The 23,144-nt window shown below is 46.5% G+C and overlaps 1 protein-coding gene across 4 annotated transcripts in view; it reads right to left on the bottom strand.

Moving 5' to 3' along the window:
* Nucleotides 1-8,956: 8,956 nt before the first annotated feature.
* Nucleotides 8,957-23,144, bottom strand: part of LOC147030095 (uncharacterized) — a 62,696-nt gene continuing 48,508 nt past the window's right edge. For all 4 annotated transcript variants that reach the window (XM_085873802.1, XM_085873804.1, XM_085873801.1 and 1 more), the window contains exon 4: nucleotides 8,957-16,785. In XM_085873802.1, the coding sequence (XP_085729928.1) occupies nucleotides 10,175-12,022 (1,848 nt within the window). In that variant the 5' untranslated portion in view covers nucleotides 12,023-16,785 and the 3' untranslated portion in view covers nucleotides 8,957-10,174. The remainder of the gene's footprint in view (nucleotides 16,786-23,144) is intronic.

Consider the following 23,144-nt stretch of genomic DNA (forward strand, 5'->3'; position numbering starts at 1 on the left):
CTGAGATTTCTGACTGACTGGTGCTACCAGAGCTGACTTGTGGTCAGCTATTTTGCTACAAATCCCAAAAAGTCTTCTTCTTTTGTATGCAACACTAGGCTGTGAAGTCGCATCATTGGCTGAGGATGAATTGTGCCACTGATGCAATGCCCTCTGTTGGGATACCTCACCTACTCTTCGCGAAGGATCTTTAACGTCCATCAACGAATACTGTCAGATGGTATGCTCAGCACACACAATGATGAATCATCCTGCCTGTGAAACACCAGGACTCCAGTTTATAACTAGGTCAGGATTCAAATCCAGGCTGGACAGCTTAGAGGTGAGTGTGAGCCCATAAAGGGATGCATAGACCATTATTGGAGTGCACCGACACCGAGGTGGTTGCAGCGAACATTACAGACAAAGTCAGAGCTGCATTGCATTTGAGTCGGCCAGAGAAGCCTGTGTTTAGCCACCCGGGGCCGAGATTCTGAGTGAGTGATTGCTGAAATTATGACCAAGACAAACGAAGCCGTTACCTGCAGCTTCGTCTAGGACTCTAGGTCATCATTTTCACTCTGTGGAAACTGATTCACTCTTTGGAAAATGAAGCTGAATACAGCTTCACTCTTTGGAAACAGTTATTCTGTGCATAGTATGATAGCAATCAAGTTTCGTGAAGAAGGAGAACGTTGTTGTCAGAGCAAGCAGCTGAACCATATATTATTTCTCTTTCAGCCTTCTCATGCTCACTAAGAGCAACACAGAATGCCACGACTGGTCTTCGTGATAAAACTTAATAACATGAGAAAGTTGCTCATCTTTGGTGTAATTCATGTGCAGCTTCCTTTGTGCAGAGACCGAGAGTGAGGGATGTCTAACCCATGTATGCTTGTGTCATCATATAATCTGTGCTGGTTTATCGAAGTAAATGCTCACGTTGTAAAGTTGGATGGATATTTGAATTATGTTACTCGGGGATTGTGATTGTAAATACGAGTTCAGCAGTGAAATAAATTATTTTGTTGATGTAAATGTTCTGGCTCCTCTCTTTCTTCTGTGTATGTCCATGTTATGCGTTTGAACCTGCATAAAGTAAATTATCACAATTTCAACAGCTCCATCACTCAGCTAATCCTCGTGATTGGATGGCAGTTAGAAGGGCTTTTTGGTACATTCTCTCAAAAAGCCAAATGTATCTGTGCGATTGGGATGAGACCCTATCTAGCGAAAATGTAATCTCAACCCTTTCAATTGGGCACAAACCCAAACCCAGTGGAAACCTTTAACCAACTAGAGGGGGAGCACTTGGTAGAGTGCAAAACCTCCACCGCCAATACTGCTGGGTCACTTAAGTGAACCTGATATCCTATTCATTGTAGGTCAAAACGGATCAGACTCTACTGAACCACGATTTGAATAAACTAAACTAGATCAACGCGAATGTAGAAATGCCCAAAAAAAAAAAAATCGAAATTTTTTTGAAAAAAAGTTGCAAAATTTGTTTTTTTTTCTCTAACAATTTTTTTTGGGGTTGGAAATCACTTAAAACCTGTAGAAATGCAAAAAAAAAAAAATTCAAATATTTTTTTCAAAATGGCCACCATAGCGGCCATATTGGACTTTGGACCAAGTCCAAAATCTCATGGCATGATCCTTGGACCATACCTAATCCCCCCACCAAGTTTCGTCGAAATCCGTCCAGGAGTTTTTCCGTAATACTGTTCACAAACAAACAAACAAACAGACAGGGGTGAAAACAGTAACCTCCGTCCATCTTCGATGGAAGAGGTTAATAATTAACTCTCCATTAAACTTCCATCACAACCCATTCAAGGGAGCCCATCCCTGCTGTTCAAAGGGAAACCCTCCACATCATCCAAATGATTTTGCTCAAAGACGAGAAATCCGCTCCTCCCTCCACCCCTCTTTATTTATTTTGTAAAACTGTTGACTTGAGTGAGCTCTTTACCGAGCTGTTAATATTTCATGCTTTCATCATGTCCCTCTTTGAGATCTTGTTTTTGTTATTGGCATATTGTGACCATAAGTATGAAGGGTGTTCACAAAGTTCTGCAGACAAGATACAGTAATGCAAGAGTCCAAGGTTATTTATGCCGGCATGTGTTGCAAGGAAGAACATATTAAAATATATTTTAATGTTTATATAATTATATTATACCTCGTTCTACTTTTTCTTCAGTGTTTCTTTCACTGCTGTAAATATCTCTTTATATAATTTATCAAGTGCCCCTGTACCAGCGGTTGGCCTCGTACATGGTTTTACTTGAAGAACCTCACTATTTTTCTTTCATTTGTGGCCTTTCCTTTTTCCTTGACTGGAAGAGGGCCTTGTTGTCCCTCTCTGGAAAGGGAAGGGTGATCGCCAGGACTGCAACAACTACCGAGGGGTGACGCTGTTCTCAGTGCCGGACAAAGTTTTTGTTCGCATAATTCTTGATAGGGTTCGCCACCATCTGCTTGAGCACCAGCGTCCAGAGCAGTCAGGCTTTACACCAAAGAGGTCAACGATTGACCGTGTCCTTGTTCTTTGTAGCACCTGCTACATTTCCCACAGCAGAAGCAGTTGAACCAATTAGGTCTTGATGTTTAAGAATAGTTGAACCTATACCCATTAGAGAGAGTATCAATTATCCCATCTCCTTTTTTCTAAATTGATGTCCGACACCCCTTTGTCTCTAAGGTTTATAGTATCCTCTACCAAGATACATACCTTCACCCTTGTAGTATGGGGAAAGGAACATCCCATCCCCTGTAATTATATTATATTTTCCCAACTCGTGTTTCCTCACAATAACCATCGTATTTATTTATTGGAAAACTTCACGTAGGTGAATTCTGATGGATATAATTTCTCCATTAAAAGAAATCATGTGATTATCTTGGTCGGTTATACTAATATTTACTCTGTATATGGTTTTTCCTGACACAGGTAGATAAACCAGATTTTTGGGTTCCATATTGAATTTATAACCAATTGGGGTTGAGTATGCGCTGAATGAAAATATTGTATTTGTTCTTATTCCATCATTATAAGCACCATCAATCAAATCACAGTGAATTAATACTGAATTTATTCCTGAGGATATTTGAATGACATTATCACTGTAAAACGTCCCATTAGTTTCAATCTTTTTTGAGGAGAAACCCAATAACTCTCTAAATGAATTATCAATTGTGAAATCAACCTTGTGATTATTTTTAAGTTTAATCGTTGATTTTGAAGTGTGTTTTTGAATATCTACAACAATATTTTTTGGTTCATCACCCTGTTCTTTCATAAGACGAGCAATTTCGGAAGATATTTGAGAAATCTCATATGCTCCGGGTGAAACTGTTATCGTTTTGTATCCACTTCCCGGATTATAACGAAACTTCTCATGTTTCTCGGTTATATGAAATAAGGTATTATAAGTTTCCATGGACAATAAAGATGCCTCATATTCTTTTGTTGCGTCAAGTTGTAGTGGGTATGGGAATGAAGATGTGTGGTCGTTTGTTGTGAAATTAAAACTAAGGATTGTGCTTCTCATCTTATTTAATACGAGATAAAATCTCTTTGTATTGACGTTTATTAATTATTTTCATGTTCATCAACTGGTCTAAAATGGCTGATACTTCATTAAAACAATTATTTCCAGCCTTCTTACTACCTAACAGCAATACAATAACAGTCTATTAACTAGAGGGTCGGTAGAGTGCAAAACCTCTGCCGTCAATACTGCTGGGTCACTTAAGTGAACCTGATATCCTATTAATTGTAGGTCAAAACGGATCAGACTCTACTGAACCACGATTGAGTAAACTAAACTCGATCGATGCGCATGTAGAAATGCCCAAAAAAAAAAAAGTCGAAATTTTTTTGAAAAAAAAGTTGCAAAATGTCTAATTTTTTTTTTCTCTAACAATTTTTTTTTTTGGGTTGGAAATCACTTAAAACATGTAGAAATGCAAAAACAAAAATTCAAATATTTTTTCAAAATGGCTGTCATAGCGGCCATATTGGACGTTGCACCAAGTCCAAAATCTAATGGCATGATCCTTGGACCACACCTAATCCCCCCACAAAGTTTCGTCGAAATCCGTCCAGGAGTTTTTCCGTAATACTGTTCACAAACAAGCAAACAAACAGACAAGGGTGAAAACAGTAACCTCCGTCCATCTTCGATGGCGGAGGTTAACTAATTGTGATGGGTCATTTGGAAGAAAACTAACACCTGAACCAAGCCTACTTAAAGCCTGAATAATGTGTTTCTCCTTCTCATTCTTCCTCCTTTTACCAGATAGACTAACCTTATAATAAACCAGATAGACTATTTATCAAAATACTTTCATTCATCCCTCACAGTTGAACCTTGTTTTCCATTTTTTGTTGGAAGAAACATTAATCTCGGAGTTGGTTTAACAGGGGGGTGAGCAGAACTCAAGAACCTTAATTCATCATTAAATATCAATCCCTTTTCTTGAACAAGATGAAATATTGCTGGTTGTTCTGTTGGAATGAGTCCTGCTTTGGTTTTTGAATCCGCTAAATATTCATTGTTTTGAAGAGCCTTCACAATATAATCAGGGGGTTGATTAATCTCTTCCAGTTGTTGAAATAATCCTTCATAATCATATTCTAATTCTCCTATATGCTCTAATTCTTCCTCTGTCATTTGACTGAAATCTTTTAACATTTGAAGTTTTTAGGAGTATATTCTCTTGTGGGAACTGTGGAAGCATCTATAATTTTTTCTTGGAAAGTTTTTAAAAGTGGTTTAAAAAATTTCTCTTGTTTTCTTTCAAATGCTTCTTCACCCGTTAGTTTCTGTCTGCATTTCTTCTTTATATCTTCCTGTTGTTTTACAACTTTTGAAACCAACTCTTAATGTTCCTTAAATCTTCTTGCTCTTTCTTTCGCATCCATTTATTTATTGGAAAATATCATTTGATGAATTGTAAAGGTCAACAGGGAAATTTTCGTTTTCTTCATCATTAAAGTAGATGTGTTCAAATAAATCCTTTTCTTTAACTATTTTATCAAATTCTTTATTAACATTAATACGAGTTGTAATTTCTTCTTCACTAATACTTGTATCTCTGCTTTTCATATGTTTGCGTTGAGTTTCTTCATCAACATCAAAACCGAAAGACAAAATCTTAACCCTATTACCACTCAGATGTTTACTAATTTGTCTCATTCCTTCTGGATTAGTTTCTTATATCCCAAGACCACCAGATTTTAGTTTCTTTAACTCACTCTTACAATGTGAATATTTTGTTGTACCAAGAGAAACCTCCTCAAATATTTGACCTTCATTCCTCAATCACATATGTTCCTCCACTGAAATATAGTAATCTTCACTATCTACTTCTCCATGTCTTATTGCTCCAGTTGTTGTTGATACAATATGAACTACATGGCGCTTTTTAAGAAAATTTACAATATTCTCACTTGAACTATACAAGAACCTTGATTTATGAATGTTTTTTTCCAGAAGCAGATTTACCCACAAGATTGATAATAATAGTTGTCATTTATATATGTAATTGTTTATAAAATAAAAAATATATCCCTTAATATCTCATCTTGTTTCACAACAATATATTTATATTGTTGCGGTCTTCGCGCCCGCCGGCGTGCGACGGCCACGTAACTCGAATCGCGGCACGTCGCCCACCGGACGGACAATCCAGTCGTGACCCTCTCGGACTAACGCCGGGAACCAGTCACGGGTGGACCTTTCGGTCTCACCGCGATCGAGCCAATCAGCCCCCGCGTGGGATAGGGTTGCTCGCCAAATTCGAACTACCTAAGTACCCACGCGGAGGGTAGACCGGGCGATCGCACCTCGCCGCAGGTCGACTTCGGACACGGGCCACTTAAGCGACCCGTTCCGTACTATCAGAATAACCGAGCGGTGTTATCGTCGACCTCGACGGTTCGATTAATTATCGGGCGTACTCAGCCCACTACCAACCCTTTACGTGAAGCAAGATGGGGATTCAATGGGGGAAAAGACGAAGCGAAGCGGGAGACAGTTCAACAATAAAGCACATTTATTCACGACGAACGGAAAGCACACAAATACAATTCCACCAAATGCACACAAAAAAGAAAACACAATTCCATTTACACAAAAAGCAAACATAAAAGTGAAAACACAGTGCAGAGCTAATTCCGACTACCGAGCACACGGCAACACTTATACAATTCTACTTCACAGACGGCGCCGACAACACATACCCAAAACCAAGGAAAAGAAATACCCTCAAGAATGAGGTAGGCCTGGGGCCGAGACCTGGTCGGGCCTACCCGTCTGGTGATGAGACGCGGAGCGGCGATGGCCCCGCAACCCGCGGGCCTCGTGGACAGTGCCTGGCAGGGGGTGGGAACGGGGCCCCCTTGGTCGCACTATCTCAGCGCGGGGGGAAACAGGAGGGGGTTGCTGATGCTCGGGGCATAGAGGATCTTTATTATATGCGACGAGCGTCTCCACCTCGGCCAGGTCGCGCTGTCGGCCTCCCAGGGGTGCAGCTCCCTGCACGACGCGAGCACCCCCTCGTCCGCCCTCGCCGCCTCTCCACAGCTCGTCCCCTCCGTTCCGACTTCAACGCACACGACGAGCAGCTCCACCGCCCGCGAAGTCTTGACTCTCTGTTCCGACTCCTTCGCCTCGTTCCGACCTTTACCACTCGTTCCGACTCCTTCCTTCCTCGTTCCGACTTTTACTACTCCTTTGACTGACGAACACCGTCCTTTTATCCCCCCGTAACTTCGCCTTTGACCCCCTCCCTTTGACCTTTCAACTCGCTCCCCATTGGCCCGAGAAAAAGTGGGCGTGAAGGCTTTTTGATCCACAAATTTGCATATATCGATCGCCCTGGGGGCGGGGCCAATTCGCCCCTCGCTCACCGATTGGACGGCAAAAAGTGGGCGTGTGTCGTTTTGGATCCGTTTTTGAAGCAGAAAATCCGTGATTTTGTACACGCTGTTCAACGTGCGCCCTACACGAGTCCAGCATCGGTGCCCATGAGTGGCGCGAGATGACGGTGATGCGATGGTGGCGAGTTGTGACGGTAAAGGTCATGGCGGTTGTGGTGAAGCGGCGTTGTGGTTGGTGGTTGTTGTTGTGGTTGTGATGGTGGCGATTGGTCCAAAATAAAGATAGTAAAAGAAAAACGGCTATCCTGAAGAGTCGCAGCACGTATAAATGACATGTATTCCCACTAGACAACGGGTTTGGGCCTAACTACACATGCACTTACCGAGATACCTCACCTAAGGGACCTGAATGGTGGTTTGCGAATCTGGTAACCACAACACTAACCCCTTCCCTTTTTACAGACTCGTCCCGAGTCATCAAATTTTCGTGTGCCATCATGTGTAGTTTTCCCCTAGTACATTTTACCTACGGATCCCTGAGTGCGACATTCATGGTATTCGTGTCCCCAAAATAAATAACCTGAGGGCTGCGTAACTATCTAAACAAACTCACTCATACGGACGACTTAAATAAAATTGCCGGCGCTAAGACAAACATGCCGGGGGCGCACTCATATGTACAGTACATCTTACCTTAACTTACAAATTTTACACTAAACCATGGCCCAGGATCATTGAACTCTGCAAAAGAAAAGCAGTTAGCAGGGAGCCAGGCTGCCCACATGCAGTCTCTGACTCAAACAATGCAGGTGACAGGGAACGTGGCTGGCTGCTCACACGCAGTCCAAGGCCTTCCTTTTTGAACTGAACTCAGTGAACCACAACGGTGCTTGGGCTGCACAACGCAGTCTCCGTGCCAGCTCAAGTGGCACACGCAATGAGCACAACGAATGGATGCATGGATACAAACACGGTGCACGGGCCGCCACTGCAGGCCCGTGTTGTAGCTGCCAACAGGGCAGTTCTCGCAGCTTGCAAACTGTTGCCTTGCGGATCCTGGCGCACATGGAAATGAACAGGGGGGGGGGGGAAAGCAAAAATTGAACGGGGCTGGTGAACGTGGGCAGTGGGCATGGCATGGCAAAGGTGGCAGGCAAACACAGCCCGCAGAATAAGGCCGCTGCAGGCAAACACAGCCCGCAGAACCAGGCCGGCACAGGCCTCGAAGAAAAACAGCCAGCAGATGAACTGGCCGGCACAGGCCTTGTAGCACACAGCTGCCGATGAAGTTGGCCGGCCTCCGCCTTGAAGCAAAACACGGCCAGCCGATGAAGTTGGCCAGCCTTTGCCGTTCAGTGGAGGTTGGTGGAGGGAGTGCGGTGGTGCTGGCCACTTGGAAGGCGGGCTCGGACCTACCTACCTGTCTCCCTCCCAACCTATCGCCTTTGCCTGTCACTGTACATACCCACTCCCTTAATTTGTCAAACCCCAATTTAGCCCCAACTTATTTTTTTTTTGTTGTTTTTATTTTTACTTCCCCACTATAAATCGTCCCCTAACCCCCTTTATCATCCTTGTTCGGCTAACCTATCCTGTCACCTAGCCTACTCCCAACCCCTACGTTCCCTTCCCGGAGGGGAACAAGGGAGAGCTAACGTCCTGTGTCGAGGCCCAATTCAAGCCTCAGAATGGCCTCCCCAGAGTTCGGCGATCTTACCCAAAGTGGGTCCAGCGGCCCACAACGAGAGCGAGGGGATGGATGGTGCGGAGGGGTACATCTCCTAATCTACCCTAACCATTTAACTGTTAAACTACCCCGGGGCTTTCAACAAGCGCCTCTTGCTTAAACTATTGGTTCTATAAACCCAGATTCCCGTCGCCTGTGTTGGTGTCCTTACAATTTCGGGCCTCGCCCCCCAATTTTCTCTCCGTGCCCTCACACGGTCTCCTGGCTGGGACACGTGGCTCCCTTTGGCAGGCACGACCCTCTGCCGATTCTCCCGCTATGGCACCCCCGGGCACTACACTGCCTCCGAGCCTACCAGCTCCCTAACACCGGGAGTGCCCCCATGGCACCTCCCCTGAAACGCACACGTGGCAGGCCGGCCTCCCGGGCCCCTTTCCGAGGGTCACCCGTGCCCACTACACTGCCCACGCGGCTAATGGCGCCCCGGGCCCCCGCACCAAGCAGGCGCACCCGTGCCCACTACTCTATCCCGGCCCCCCATGGGCCCTTGGCCTACCGCGGCCGACTAGCCTGGTGCCCGGGGTACCCACTCAGCGATACTCACCTTTCGCAGCCACGCTCCCAAGCCCGTCAACAGGGCTCCTGCACCCCTCCAAATGGGTTTCGAGCCTACTTTCCCACCAACAACAAAACGACCTCCATTTTTCAATTTGACTAACCCAGCTAACTCACTCTACACTGACCCCGGGGTCCCTTGGGCGGGAGTCACTCCTCCCCCCAATCACTCATCGCACCATGCATTCCCATTCACTCCATACACACAGACCCGCTGGCCTCACTCATTCACCAAGCACATGCTTCCAATTCACTCACCAACAACTCTTCAACACACACACCACTGAACTCTGCCATCCTTCTAACTACATCCCCTAACTAACTCGTGCTCCCACGTCGTCCCTTAAACTACAGCACGATCCTTTTAACACTACGTAGCTAAGCTACGTCCCCTCTACACATTCACAAGTCTGTCACTGTCCTCAAATGTCCCATTTTATTTCCCAACCTAAATCTGGCTACAATCCCTCTAACTAATCCATTCCACGGACTCCATGAGGACTTACCCCTGCCCCATGAAGTCGGTCTAACTAAGCTAACCCTTCCCCCTAACTAGTTTCCATCCTGTGCCCAGGTAAGGGGGTCTTTCACCCCTTGCCCAGGAATCCTTTGCACCCGAAAGTGAGGCTTGGCTTTCTTTTTTTTTTTTTTCCCATGCGCAGCACCTGCGCGGCAACTCAGAGCTCGCGCACTTTGCACCTGTCCGTGACGTCATGCAGCTGCACGTGTTCCTCGTCCCTCCTTGGACGGTGCCATCCGGCAGAGATACCCCTCCTGCCGGATTCCAACCACACGTGCAGCCATGACGTCACCGTGCGCAAAAAAAAACACAAGCCCCACGTCTCGAGGGGTTTCCCACGCGAACACATGTGCTTTGCCCGTTGGAGCTGAACACACACGATCGCGTGGAGAACCCGTCCGGTCCAAATCCATTTACCTGCCTAAACTTTGTCCGTCCGCGGGATCGGCAAATCCACCGCGTGCGTTTCCGGACCGGGACTTCACTCTCGCAAGCGAGCACGTGGTGGTCTCGTGCGTTGCACAGCACGAACCGCGTGCTCACTGCTGGGTGAACCCGGCACGGTCCTCGAAACAACTACAGCCGCTACTCGGCTTTCTCTCCTCTGTCGCCTTCGTCGTCGCCATTCCACACACGCATACCTGCGTGTCACGACGCACACAGTCCACACCATCACATTCACACGGGGAGACGCGGCTGCGTGCTCCCGCATGCCAACCGACATCTCCCTCTCATACCGCTCTCTCACACACACGGTCTCCCTGGCACACAGCGACCTTGCACACGGCCGTTCACTCACGCGTGCCTCACTACTCACACAAACCATACTACTCACACGTGGTGCTCTATTCACTCGCGCGGGGGCACTCACCCGCGGTGCCTCACCCACACACGCGAGGGCACTCAACCGCTGTGCCTCATCCACACACCGTGCCTCACTCATAGACGCGGGGGCACTCACACACGCGGTCTCTTCCACACAACGTCCCTCACTCATACACGCGGGGGCACTCACCCGCGGTTCCTCACTCATACACGCGGGGGCACTCACCCGCGGTTCCTCACTCATACTGGCCGTTTCACTCACACACACGGCCTCTTCCACACACGGTTCCTCATCCACACACGGTGCCTCATCCAAACACGGCGTGCTGGGAAGCACGCACTCCAGCACCATCGCCACCACACCACTCACACACGGGGTCGCTTCCACACACGGGGACGCACTCACGCCTTGCACCACACACACAGGGACAACTACACTGGGGATTCGTATCCCCACAAGGGTCTCCGGGGCCTCTATACCCCCCAAGCTCTCCGTGCACCCGTCCACAGCACTCGTCCCCTCAACCTCGCAAAGCACGACCGAACTCACCTGGTCGTGACTCGCCTTAAGGGGGCATACTCCCTCCCCTCGTTCCTGGAGGAGGCCATCTCGCTGCTCGCACCGGGTCCCAACACGCTCCGCGAGCTCACCCCCATTGTCCTCCACTACCTCCGTGTGTGCGTGCGCGTCACTTACCCCGTCTTCATCGTGTAGTCTTCCCTCTATTTTTTCTGTCTCCCGTGTCTCTGCCAACTCTTCACCCTTTACCTCCCTTGTCTCAACTATTATTTCCGTTGTCGTCACCTCGTGTCTCGTCTCACACGTTTTGGTCTCCCCATTTAATTTTTCCCTTTCGGTCATCGTCACGACCCTCGCCCAACACGTTCCACGAATTATTTTTTCACCCGCCTCCACCGCGGGCCTGTCAGCCGTTGCACCCCCTTCCAGCTCGTTTGTTCCGACACGTGGAGTCGCCATTTTAAGTTCCCTGCTCACGGCCTTCATGCCCGCCTGCAGGCTTCGGCCCATGTTCTGCGTCTCACCCCGTAGCTCTTTCATTTCTTCTTTCATGTTTGCTTCCATTCCGTTTATTTGCTTGTTCATTTCGTTTTTCATTTCATTTGTATTTGTATCCATCTTCTCGTTCATGCCTTTCATTTCGTTTTTCATTTCATTTGTGTTTGCATCCATTTTTTGTGTATTCGCATCCATCTTTTCGTTCATTGCCGCCAGCATGGCGCATAGCTGGGCCATGTTGGATGCACTCAGCTGAGCCGTTTCGGCAAGGGTTGGGGAAGGGTCTTGGTGGAGAGGGGGGGGGGAGGTGTCATACACCGCGGCCGCTGCCGCACCCACCTCGGGCCCTGGGTTCAGTTGGGCGAGTCCGTGTTCCTGCACAATCAACATTTCCTGCTCGGGGATTCCATCCTGGACCATGGACTCTACATTATTACACATATACATTTCTAATACCCCCGGCTCCCGCTCGCCTTGAGACGCCATCTTGCTTCTCGTGAAGGGTTAATTTGCTCGCTCGTAATTTGGAGGGAATCGGGGGTCGCTTCTCTCACCCCTGGACCGATTCCCGTAAATTTAGCCGGAGACAGGAGAGCCCGTTTTCCTGTTCTCCGATACCAGTGCCGCGAGGAGGGCGATGAATTTGTATCGCACGACCTGACACCAGTGTTGCGGTCTTCGCGCCCGCCGGCGTGCGGCCGGCCACGTAACTCGAATCGCGGCACGTCGCCCACCGGACGGACAATCCAGTCGTGACCCTCTCGGACTAACGCCGGGAACCAGTCACGGGTGGACCTTTCGGTCTCACCGCGATCGAGCCAATCAGCCCCCGCGTGGGATAGGGTTGCTCGCCAAATTCGAACTACCTAAGTACCCACGCGGAGGGTAGACCGGGCGATCGCACCTCGCCGCAGGTCGACTTCGGACACGGGCCACTTAAGCGACCCGTTCCGTACTATCAGAATAACCGAGCGGTGTTATCGTCGACCTCGACGGTTCGATTAATTATCGGGCGTATTCAGCCCACTACCAACCCTTTACGTGAAGCAAGATGGGGATTCAATGGGGGAAAAGACGAAGCGAAGCGGGAGACAGTTCAACAATAAAGCACATTTATTCGCGACGAACGGAAAGCACACAAATACAATTCCACCAAATGCACACAAAAAAGAAAACACAATTCCATTTACACAAAAAGCAAACATAAAAGTGAAAACACAGTGCAGAGCTAATTCCGACTACCGAGCACACGGCAACACTTATACAATTCTACTTCACAGACGGCGCCGACAACACATACCCAAAACCAAGGAAAAGAAATACCCTCAAGAATGAGGTAGGCCTGGGGCCGAGACCTGGTCGGGCCTACCCGTCTGGTGATGAGACGCGGAGCGGCGATGGCCCCGCAACCCGCGGGCCTCGTGGACAGTGCCTGGCAGGGGGTGGGAACGGGGCCCCCTTGGTCGCACTATCTCAGCGCGGGGGGAAACAGGAGGGGGGTTGCTGATGCTCGGGGCATAGAGGATCTTTATTATATGCGACGAGCGTCTCCACCTCGGCCAGGTCGCGCTGTCGGCCTCCCAGGGGTGCAGCTCCCTGCACGACGCGAGCACCCCTCGTCCGCCCTCGCCGCCTCTCCACAGCTCGTCCCCTCCGTTCCGACTTCAACGCACACGACGAGCAGCTCCACCGCCCGCGAAGTCTTGACTCTCTGTTCCGACTCCTTCGCCTCGTTCCGACCTTTACCACTCGTTCCGACTCCTTCCTTCCTCGTTCCGACTTTTACTACTCCTTTGACTGACGAACACCGTCCTTTTATCCCCCCGTAACTTCGCCTTTGACCCCCTCCCTTTGACCTTTCAACTCGCTCCCCATTGGCCCGAGAAAAAGTGGGCGTGAAGGCTTTTTGATCCACAAATTTGCATATATCGATCGCCCTGGGGGCGGGGCCAATTCGCCCCTCGCTCACCGATTGGACGGCAAAAAGTGGGCGTGTGTCGTTTTGGATCCGTTTTTGAAGCAGAAAATCCGTGATTTTGTACACGCTGTTCAACGTGCGCCCTACACGAGTCCAGCATCGGTGCCCATGAGTGGCGCGAGATGACGGTGATGCGATGGTGGCGAGTTGTGACGGTAAAGGTCATGGCGGTTGTGGTGAAGCGGCGTTGTGGTTGGTGGTTGTTGTTGTGGTTGTGATGGTGGCGATTGGTCCAAAATAAAGATAGTAAAAGAAAAACGGCTATCCTGAAGAGTCGCAGCACGTATAAATGACATGTATTCCCACTAGACAACGGGTTTGGGCCTAACTACACATGCACTTACCGAGATACCTCACCTAAGGGACCTGAATGGTGGTTTGCGAATCTGGTAACCACAACAATATTTTTCAGTCCTGTGCTTCATATAATCCCCAAATTCCTTTTTACTACATAATGTAGAACAATTCTCTCTCCAAAAATTGTTTATATCTATTGAATTTAACTTGAATAAAACAAAAGTATTAGCATTGTTTCTTATTGAGCGACCAGGGAGTTGAAAGTATGATTGATTAAGATAAATACAATTACAAGAAGAATGTCTCCCTCTTGTGCAGTGGCTATCCATTACCGTTTGGTTTCTCTCATTAACACAATCATCAAAGATAATGAGGTTCTTTTTTGATTTATCCAAATCTTGGGGAGAACATATATCATCCGTATCATCACTAAGAATACAAGTTATCGGTTTTGATTTCTTTTTATATCTCTGTGTATCACAAAATAGTTGTATTATATCTTCAATGTTGTAATAATTTTGTTTGTTTTGAAGTTTAAATAAACCGGTTATATCTTATTTTTGAAGACCAGCATTAAAACCTTGTGAGAGTACTTGATACTCAGGTTGAAAACTTGACTTTGTGAAAATTATTAAATTATCATAATCCAAAAAGTTGGGAGTAAGGAGCATCTTTAAAAGTAAGCAGGTTTTTCCACACCCGCTTGAACCAACTATGAGACATCTTTATGAATTTGGTACATTTTTATGGTTGTTAAATTTTATCTTATTTTCCCAAATGGGGAAAAAAATCATGAATTTATATATTTGGAAAACAGGTTATTTAATTTATTATTGGCTTTTTTAGAAACCCTATATTTTATCCTAAGTTTGGGTTTAATTTCAAGATAATCCATTCTTTTATTTATACAATATATTGTGTTGATATTTCCCTGAAAATGGCAATCGTGAATAATATATAACAACAATCTTTGAACATTTCTCTAATACATTCAGTTTATTCCATTGTAAGGAAAGGTGTGTTCTCACCCTCATACTTTACATTCATTTGTCTAATTAATCTTGTAAAGTAATTCATTTTTGGTGTAAATCTAAAAGAATTATATTCCTTTTATATTTTTTATTATCATTAATTTGAAGATAATCACAGAACATACATTGTTTATAGACTTTTGACTCTGTGTTTAATCCCCATCTTTCACACACAGGACAATTCTCAAATTTATCATGTGGAGAATCAGGAAATTCAAGAGGCTCAAAATCTCGTAAACTATTCATATTTATAAAGTAAAATTTACTTCAAATAAAATTCATATTCGGTACTTTCATTGGTGCTTTCACAATCATCTATAAAACTACTTTCATAACTATCGTTTGAACACAAACTCTCGGTATCATAACTGTCTTCTGTTCCAACAGAGATACTATAATCACTCTCATAATCTTCAAAATCTTCAGTTGAATAATGACTCATATTAAATTAGTTGAAAAACATTACCATCTATATCTATATACTTTTTTTCATTAACAGATTCAACTACTCCATTTTTTATATTAAAGGTAATTTTAAAATGATCCTTAACTACTATTGAACGAAATGCCATTTCACCTGATATATTACCATCCTTTATTTCATCAGGATTTACATCTTTAGGGTTGTTGAAAAAAAAAAAATACAAATTTCTCCTTGCAAATTACAGATGGTCTTATCTTTTCTTTCTCAAGCTTCATCCATAAGGTTTTTCTTTTTTGATACTTTTTCTTGTTTCATTGCTTTTTCTAGTTTTGAATATATTGCCAGAATGAGAAACTTTTGTTAGAGCTACTTTAATTGATGTTCTTCCTGTTATACTAAAAGCCCTTCCACTGAAGGAAATTGAAGAACTCATATTATTCACCATAATTGTTTTTATCCAATAGTTGTTATATTTATCGTTATTCAATTTTACATCCTCGACATATTTCTCAGTATCTTTTACAAATGAAGAGGTTGATTGAAACTTGTCTTTTGTGTATTGATACATTGTATTTATTAAGTGAAAAAGTTGGAGGATAAAATGGTTTTAAGCACAGATGCACCTATAAATTAAACAGAATTTTCATCAAGAAAATTTTATTTTAAGCAAAGTTTTGTGATATAAAAATGGTGAATACAACGTACCGCGATGTTTGTAATCATGAATATAAATGTTATAAAAAACACCTTCAAACCAACAAACACACATTCAATCTTTTCAGACAAATATCTCCAATTGACCAAGAAACAAAACATTGTGATAGATGTGATAATGATATTCTTAATTTTTTTTTGTAATAAACACCTTCAATCACGCAAACACAAGAACAGTGAAGAAAGGGAAGGTGCCACTAAATTCTCCAATAAAAACACTGATGGGGCATTTAAAGGACATATAAAAATAAGATTGTTTCACTTTCAAGACCCTGGACAATCTTCAATTATTGAGGCTGTTGATGTGGTTAAACAAAGTTTTGAAATGATAATTAAAAACACATCAAGTGAAATGAAAACTTTTAAGTTTTATCTGGGAGTTAAATTGAATATGGTAAGAGAAGGTGATGAAACTACTCCCTATATGAGGACAAACCCTCACTTTATCTCATAATTTCAAGATTTTGTAAGATGTGATGTTTACGATGAACTCCAGAGACAAGAACAAGATGTTGATGACACTGTAGTCGGTAGTGGATTTGCTATTACAAAAAGAATCTTTTTAGATTTACACATCTTAAAATCAGATCCTCTACAAGCTTCTTTTGATATTGATTTACCAAAAGAGATAAAACTTAAGAAAGCGGTTGTTAATATTCAAAACAAAGATAATAAATGTTTTCTATGGTCTGTTCTTGCTCACTTACATCCTCCACAATGGATCCTGAATGGATCCTTCCATCCTCCACATGTACTCCACATCCTCCACAGGACTTACATCCTCCACAATGGATCCTCCACAATCCTGAAAGGGTTGAACATTATAAGAAATACGAGAATACATTAAATGTTAAAGATTTAAAGTTTCCAATGTCATTGAGAGATATTCCTAAATTTGAGAAAATGAATAATCTATCTGTCAATGTGTATGGATTAATGGATACAAACAAAGTTCAGATATTAAAAAGTTCAAACAACTATAAAAATGATGAAACACACATTGACCTCTACTTTACTTCAAAGGAAAAATCACATTATGCCTTCATCAGAAATTTATCAAGATTAACCAAATCACAACTATACAAGAGAAAATGTAAAACGTCTCCTTGTAAGAGATGTCTCAACTCCTTTCATACAAAAGAACGATTAAATCAACATTTGACATATTGTAGTCATCATAAACCAACCGTAATCAATTTCCCAAAAGCAGGTCCAAACATATCATTCAAAGATTTTAACAAATCTATAAAACATCTGTTTGTGATACATGCTGATTTTGAAAGTATCCTTGAAAATATAGATACTGTTTCTCCAAATCCAAATAAATCATACACAAATAAATATCAAAAACATACTCCTTGTGGTTTCTGTTATTATATTGTAGTAGATTTCCCGCCCGTCGGCGTGCGAACAACCGCGTCTTCTCAATAGCGGTAGCTTCGCCCACCGAACGGACAATCCAGTCTCGGCTTTCGGGATCAACGCCGGAAACCAGCCACGGGTGTGTTTTTAACCACACCACAGCCTTGTCCGCACTCTACCCGCGCTACAGGGTTGGCGCGCGCACCAAATCTTCGATTTACCTAATTATTCGCACGGGTAGGTTACCGAGAGATTGTACCTCAATGGGACCGCTTGGAAACGAGCCGCTTAAGCAGCTCGTTTCCTTTTGGGATAACCGAGCGGGGTATTATCGCGCAGTCCCATTGGACCCGATCACTTTACCAGCTATTTAAAAACCAACTATATTGCGAGTGCAAGATGGGGCAGTTCAATGAGGGAATTAATGCAACGAACAGGTTTACATTCACACAAGGACATTTATTACAATAAAGCACGTATGCAATTAAACAAGGCAAAACACGTATGCAATTATACAAGCAACAAAAGCACGACAAAAGAACTACAACCATCTACTTATTATGTACAGTCACTTGCACTTAACAGCGGTTCCTACTTAGTAGACGGGCCCACGGACACACGTACGCACACACACACCCAAGAAATAGTGGCAGAGGCCTTTAATAATGATCTCCAGCTCGGAGGACAGGTAATCTGAAACCCAGAGCCTATCTCGAACCTCTCCACCTCGTGTGGTCTTCAAGTTGTTCGAACCCGGGCTCCAGCGAGAGCGAGCTGGATCCAATCGCCGAGCCGTGATCCTTCCTGAGCTCCCGCGAATCCTCCCGCGCTTCCCAACACGTACGTGCTGGTGAGACGAGGTGCCGATCCTTCCCGTCGATGCGTCGCTTCCACGAGGAACCACGTCCCACGCTTCTCAACACGTGCTGGTGAGACGAGGCACCGATCCTAACAGCTAAAACAAACATGCAGGTGGGGTTCCACGTATTTACAATTTCCACTCAACTTATACATTACTTAACCATGGCCCAGGACTTGTGATATGTGAAAGGGGAGAAGGGAAAAGTCATTTCAAAGTTCAATCATGCAGGGGAATGGATGGAGATGGTTGCAAAACACAAATGAGCATGATGGATGCACGGGCTGCCTGCAGGGCAGTCCTTGCAAAACTGGATGGTCCTGGCACACGTGGTGATGGATGGACATAGGGGCAAACGCAAACAAGGGCTAGCAGGCATGGGGTCATGGCAGAGGCAGGCAAACGAGGCATGGCAAGGCAAGTCCATGCAGAACAGGCGGCTGCAGCACAACAGGCCGGCAATGAAGCTGGCCGGCCTCTGGTGCGGTTCCATCAGGTCTGGAGGGAGTGCGGTGGTGCTGGCCGCTCTGAAGGCGGGCTCGGACCTAGCCTACTGTCTCCCCCCACTCTATCGCCTTTGCCTGTCTCTGTACATACCTACTCCCTTTGCCACAAAACACAACAAAATTTTGCCCCTCTTTCTTTTTATTATTTTTATTTCCCTTTTATAATTGTCTCCCTAACCCCCTTTATCGTCATTGTCCGGCTAGCCTATCATGTCCACCTAGCCTACTCCCAACCCCTACGTTCCCTCTCTGGAGGGGAATAGGGAGAGACTCGCGTCCTGTCTGGAGGACCAACGAAGCCTCAAAATGGCATCCTCAGAGTTCAGCGATGTACCCCAAAGTAGGTCCAGCGGCCTACAATGACCGAAGGGATGTATGGTGCGAAGGGGTACATCTCCTAATTATCCTAGCATTCATTTACCTAAAACTACCCTGGGGCTTTCCAAAAATGCCTCACATTTTAAAACTATCGCTTCCAAAAACCATGATTCCCGTCGCCTGTGTTGGTGTCCATTATAAATTTGGGCCTTGCCCTCAAATTTTCATTTGTGCCCTCGCACAATTTCCTGGCTGTTGTGCGAGCGTGGCTCAACTGGCAGGAACTCCCCCTCTGCCGAACTCTAACCATGGCACCCGAGGCCCGCAGGCTGCCTCCGAGCCTAGCTGCTCCCTACAACGCGGGGGGTTGCCCTCTCTGGCATTGCCCCCCTTCCAATGCCCACGTGACGTGTTGATGCCCCGGGTCCCTTTCCGAGGGTCGCCCGTGCCCACTACACTGCCCCCGTGGCATTCTGGCACGACGGGTCCCGTTTCCGACGGGTCGCCCGTGCCCACGACACCATCCCGGCCCCTCTTAGGCCCTTGGCCTACTCTGGCCGACTAGTCCGGTTCCCGGGGTGCCCACTGAACAAAACTCACCTTTCCACAGCCATGCTCTCAGCCGGTCCCTGAACTCCTGCACCCCTCCAAACGGGTTTCGTGCCTTCTCTCGACACCAACAACAAAACGACCTCCTTTTAGTCAATTTAACTACCCACTAGCTAACATTAAACTGACCCTGGGGACACTTGGGTGGGAATCACTCCTCCGCCCAACCAGTCATTCGCACCATGCATACCACATTCGCTCCACTCGCACACTTGGGCACACTGTCCCACACTCATTCTTCACACACTTTCCATTTCGCAACTCACACCAACACTCCACACTGCCATCCTTCTAACTAAATCCCCTGACTAACTCGTGCTCCCTCGTCATCCCTTATTCTCATGCACGTTCCATTTACTCCACGTAGCTAAGCTATGTCTCCACTACACATTTCCAGTCTGTCGATGTCTCCAAAAATTCCCATTTCCTAAATCTAAACTGAAATCCCTCTAACTAATCCATTCCACGGGCTCCATGAGGAACAACCAACCCATGTCCCCATGAAGCCGGTCTAATTATCGCTAACCCATCCCCCTAACTCGTAGTTCCTGTGCCCCCAGACAGGGGGGTCTTCCACCCCTTTCCCATGGAATCCTGTTCACCTGAAGCGAGGCTTGCTTTTTTCTTTTTTTCATGCGTGCACCAGCGCGGCAACTCGCAACCTGCGCTCCTTTCCCCGTGACGTCATGGAAGCTGTTCGCGCATCTCGTCCCTCCTTGGATGGTACCATCCGGCAGGGATTTCCCTTCTGTCCGATTCCAACCCTGCAGCCACGACGACACCCTGCGCATCAAAAACAAGCCTCGCGTTTCAAGGGGTTCCCCATGCGAACACATGTGCTCTGCTCGTCGGAGCTTTACACATATGCCCGCCTGGAGAACCCATCCGGTCCAAATCCATTATCCAGCCTACCTTCTGTCCGTCCGCGGGATCGGCTAATCCACCGCGTGCGTTTACGGACCCGGCTTCACTCCCGCAGGTGCGCACGTGGCGGCCTTGTGCATTGCACGGCACGGACCCCGCGCACGCTGCCGTGCAAACCCGGCACAGTTCTCAAACCAGCTACGGCCGCTACTCAGCCTTTGTCCACCATCAGGCACCGTCTTCGTCGCACCCTCGCGCACAAACTTCCACGTGCCATGACGCTCACACACCTCGACATGACACTCTCACTCGGACATGCGGTTGCATGTTCCCGCATGCCAACTGCCATCTCCCTCACATACAGCACTCTCACACACGCGGTCTCTCTCACACACGCTGTTCCTTCCACCCTCGGTGTTTCTCTCACACACACATTTTCACTTAAGCACGCCGTTTCACTCACACATTTTGAAACCACACACGCTGTTTCCCTCGCATGCTGTTTCCCTCGCACACACTGTTCCTTCCACACTCGGTGTTTCCTTTACACACGGCGTGCTGGAAGGCCCGCATTTTGGCACACTCGGTACCAGGCGCACCATATTACTCACACACACGGTCCGTTTCACACAATGCCCATCACCCACGCCATGCACGCTTCTCAGCACACATTCCGCCACACTCGTGAACACACATACTGGAACCACACACACCGGAACAACCAGACTGGAGATTCGCTCCACCACAAGGGTTCCTGGGGCCTTCACACCCCCCAAGCCTCGCGTGCACCCATCCACAGCACTCGCCCCTCCTAACTCGCTCGGCACGACCGGACCCACCAGGTCGAGATCAGCTTCAAGGGGGAATATTCCCTCCCCTCGTTCCATAAGGAGGCTATCCGGCTGCTTGCACCGGGTCATGATACATTCCCCGAGCTCCCCCTCATCGTCCTCCACTAACTGTGTGTGTGTGTGTGTGTGTGTGTGTGTGTGTGTGTGTGTGTGTGTGTGTGTGTGTGTGTGTGTGTGTGTGTGTGTGTGTGTGTGTGTGTTTGTTCGTCTTTCGCCCTGTCTTTATCGTGTAGTCTCTCCTCTACTATTTCCATCTCCTGCACCTCTGTTATTTCTTTCACTTCCTTTATTATCTCTGTCATCTCCACGTGTCTTGCCATACACGTCTCAGTCACCCCACTTAATTTTTCCCTCTGTGTCACCGTCACATTTTCCGTCACCTGCATGAGTCTCGCCCAACGCGTCTCCCGAATTAATTTGTCCTCACCCGCGGGGCCGACACAGTCCACACTCCCCCTCCGCTCGCTCACTCCAGCACTTGGCGCCGCCATTTTGAGCTCCACTGCCCGCGTTTCGCTCCTCTCAATTGGCATTCTGCCCGCCTAAAGACATCGACCCATGCTCTGCATCTCACCCCGCAGTGTTTGCACATTCTCATCCATTTGTTGTGCATTCTTATCCATTTCTTGCACATTCTTATCCATTTGTTGCGCATTCTTATCCATTTTTTATTCATTTCGCTCATTTGTTGCGTATTTGTATCCATCTTGCTGTTTATTCCGTTATTCATTTCCGCCAGCATTGCGAATAACTGGGCCATGTCAAATGTACTCTGCTGAGCCGATTCGGCAAGGATCGGGGGGGGGGTTGATGGAGGAAGGGAGGGGGGGTGTCATCCACCACGGCCTCTGCCGCTGCGCCCATTTCGGGTTCTGGGTTCGATTGTGGGGGGAATTGCTCCTGCACAATGAGCATTTCCTGCTCGGGGATCTCATCCTGGGCCATGGATTCTACTATTTCTACATCCATTACCCCCCTGCTCCCGTTCGCCTTGAACCGCCATCTTGCTTCTCGGAAATAATTTTTACCACTCGCAGTCTCCTCTGGAGGCGTTTGTACGAATCCCACTCCTGACACTAGTGTTGTAGATTTCCCGCCCATCGGTGTGCGAACAACCGCGTCTAACCAATAGCAGTCGCTTCGCCCACCGAACGGACAATCCAGTCGTGGCTTTCCGGATCAACACCGGAAACCAGCCACGGGTGTGTTTTTAACCACACCACAACCTGGTCCACACTCTACCCGCGCTACAGGGTCCGATCGCCAAATCTTAGATTTACTTAATTATTTGCGCGAGTAGGTTACCGAGAGATTGTACCTCAATTGGACCACTTGGAAACGAGCCGCTAAAGCAGCTCGCTTCTTTTTGGGATAACTGAGCGGGGTATTATCGCGCAGTCCCGTTGGACCCGATCACTTTACCGGCTATTTAAAAACCAACTATATTCCGAGTGCAAGATGGGGCAGTTCAATGAGGGAATGGACTCAACGAACAGGTTTACATTCACACAAGGACATTTATTATAATAAAGTACACATGCAATTAAACAAGGCAAACACGTATGCCATTATACAAGCAACAAAAGCACGACAAAAGAACTACAACCGTCTACTTATTATGTACAGTCACTTGCACTTAACAGTGGTTCCTACTTATTAGACGGGCCCACGGACACACGTACGCACACACACACACACACACACCCAAGAAATGGTGGCAGAGGCCTTTAATAACGAGCTCCAGCTCAGAGGACAGGTGATTTGTTAACAAAGGGAGAGAAAAAGGAATTTTGAA

This window comes from Eptatretus burgeri, chromosome 3 (genome assembly GCF_056783735.1).
Source record: "Eptatretus burgeri isolate ZD-2024b chromosome 3, Ebu_testis_v1, whole genome shotgun sequence".
NCBI lineage: Eukaryota > Metazoa > Chordata > Myxini > Myxiniformes > Myxinidae > Eptatretus > Eptatretus burgeri.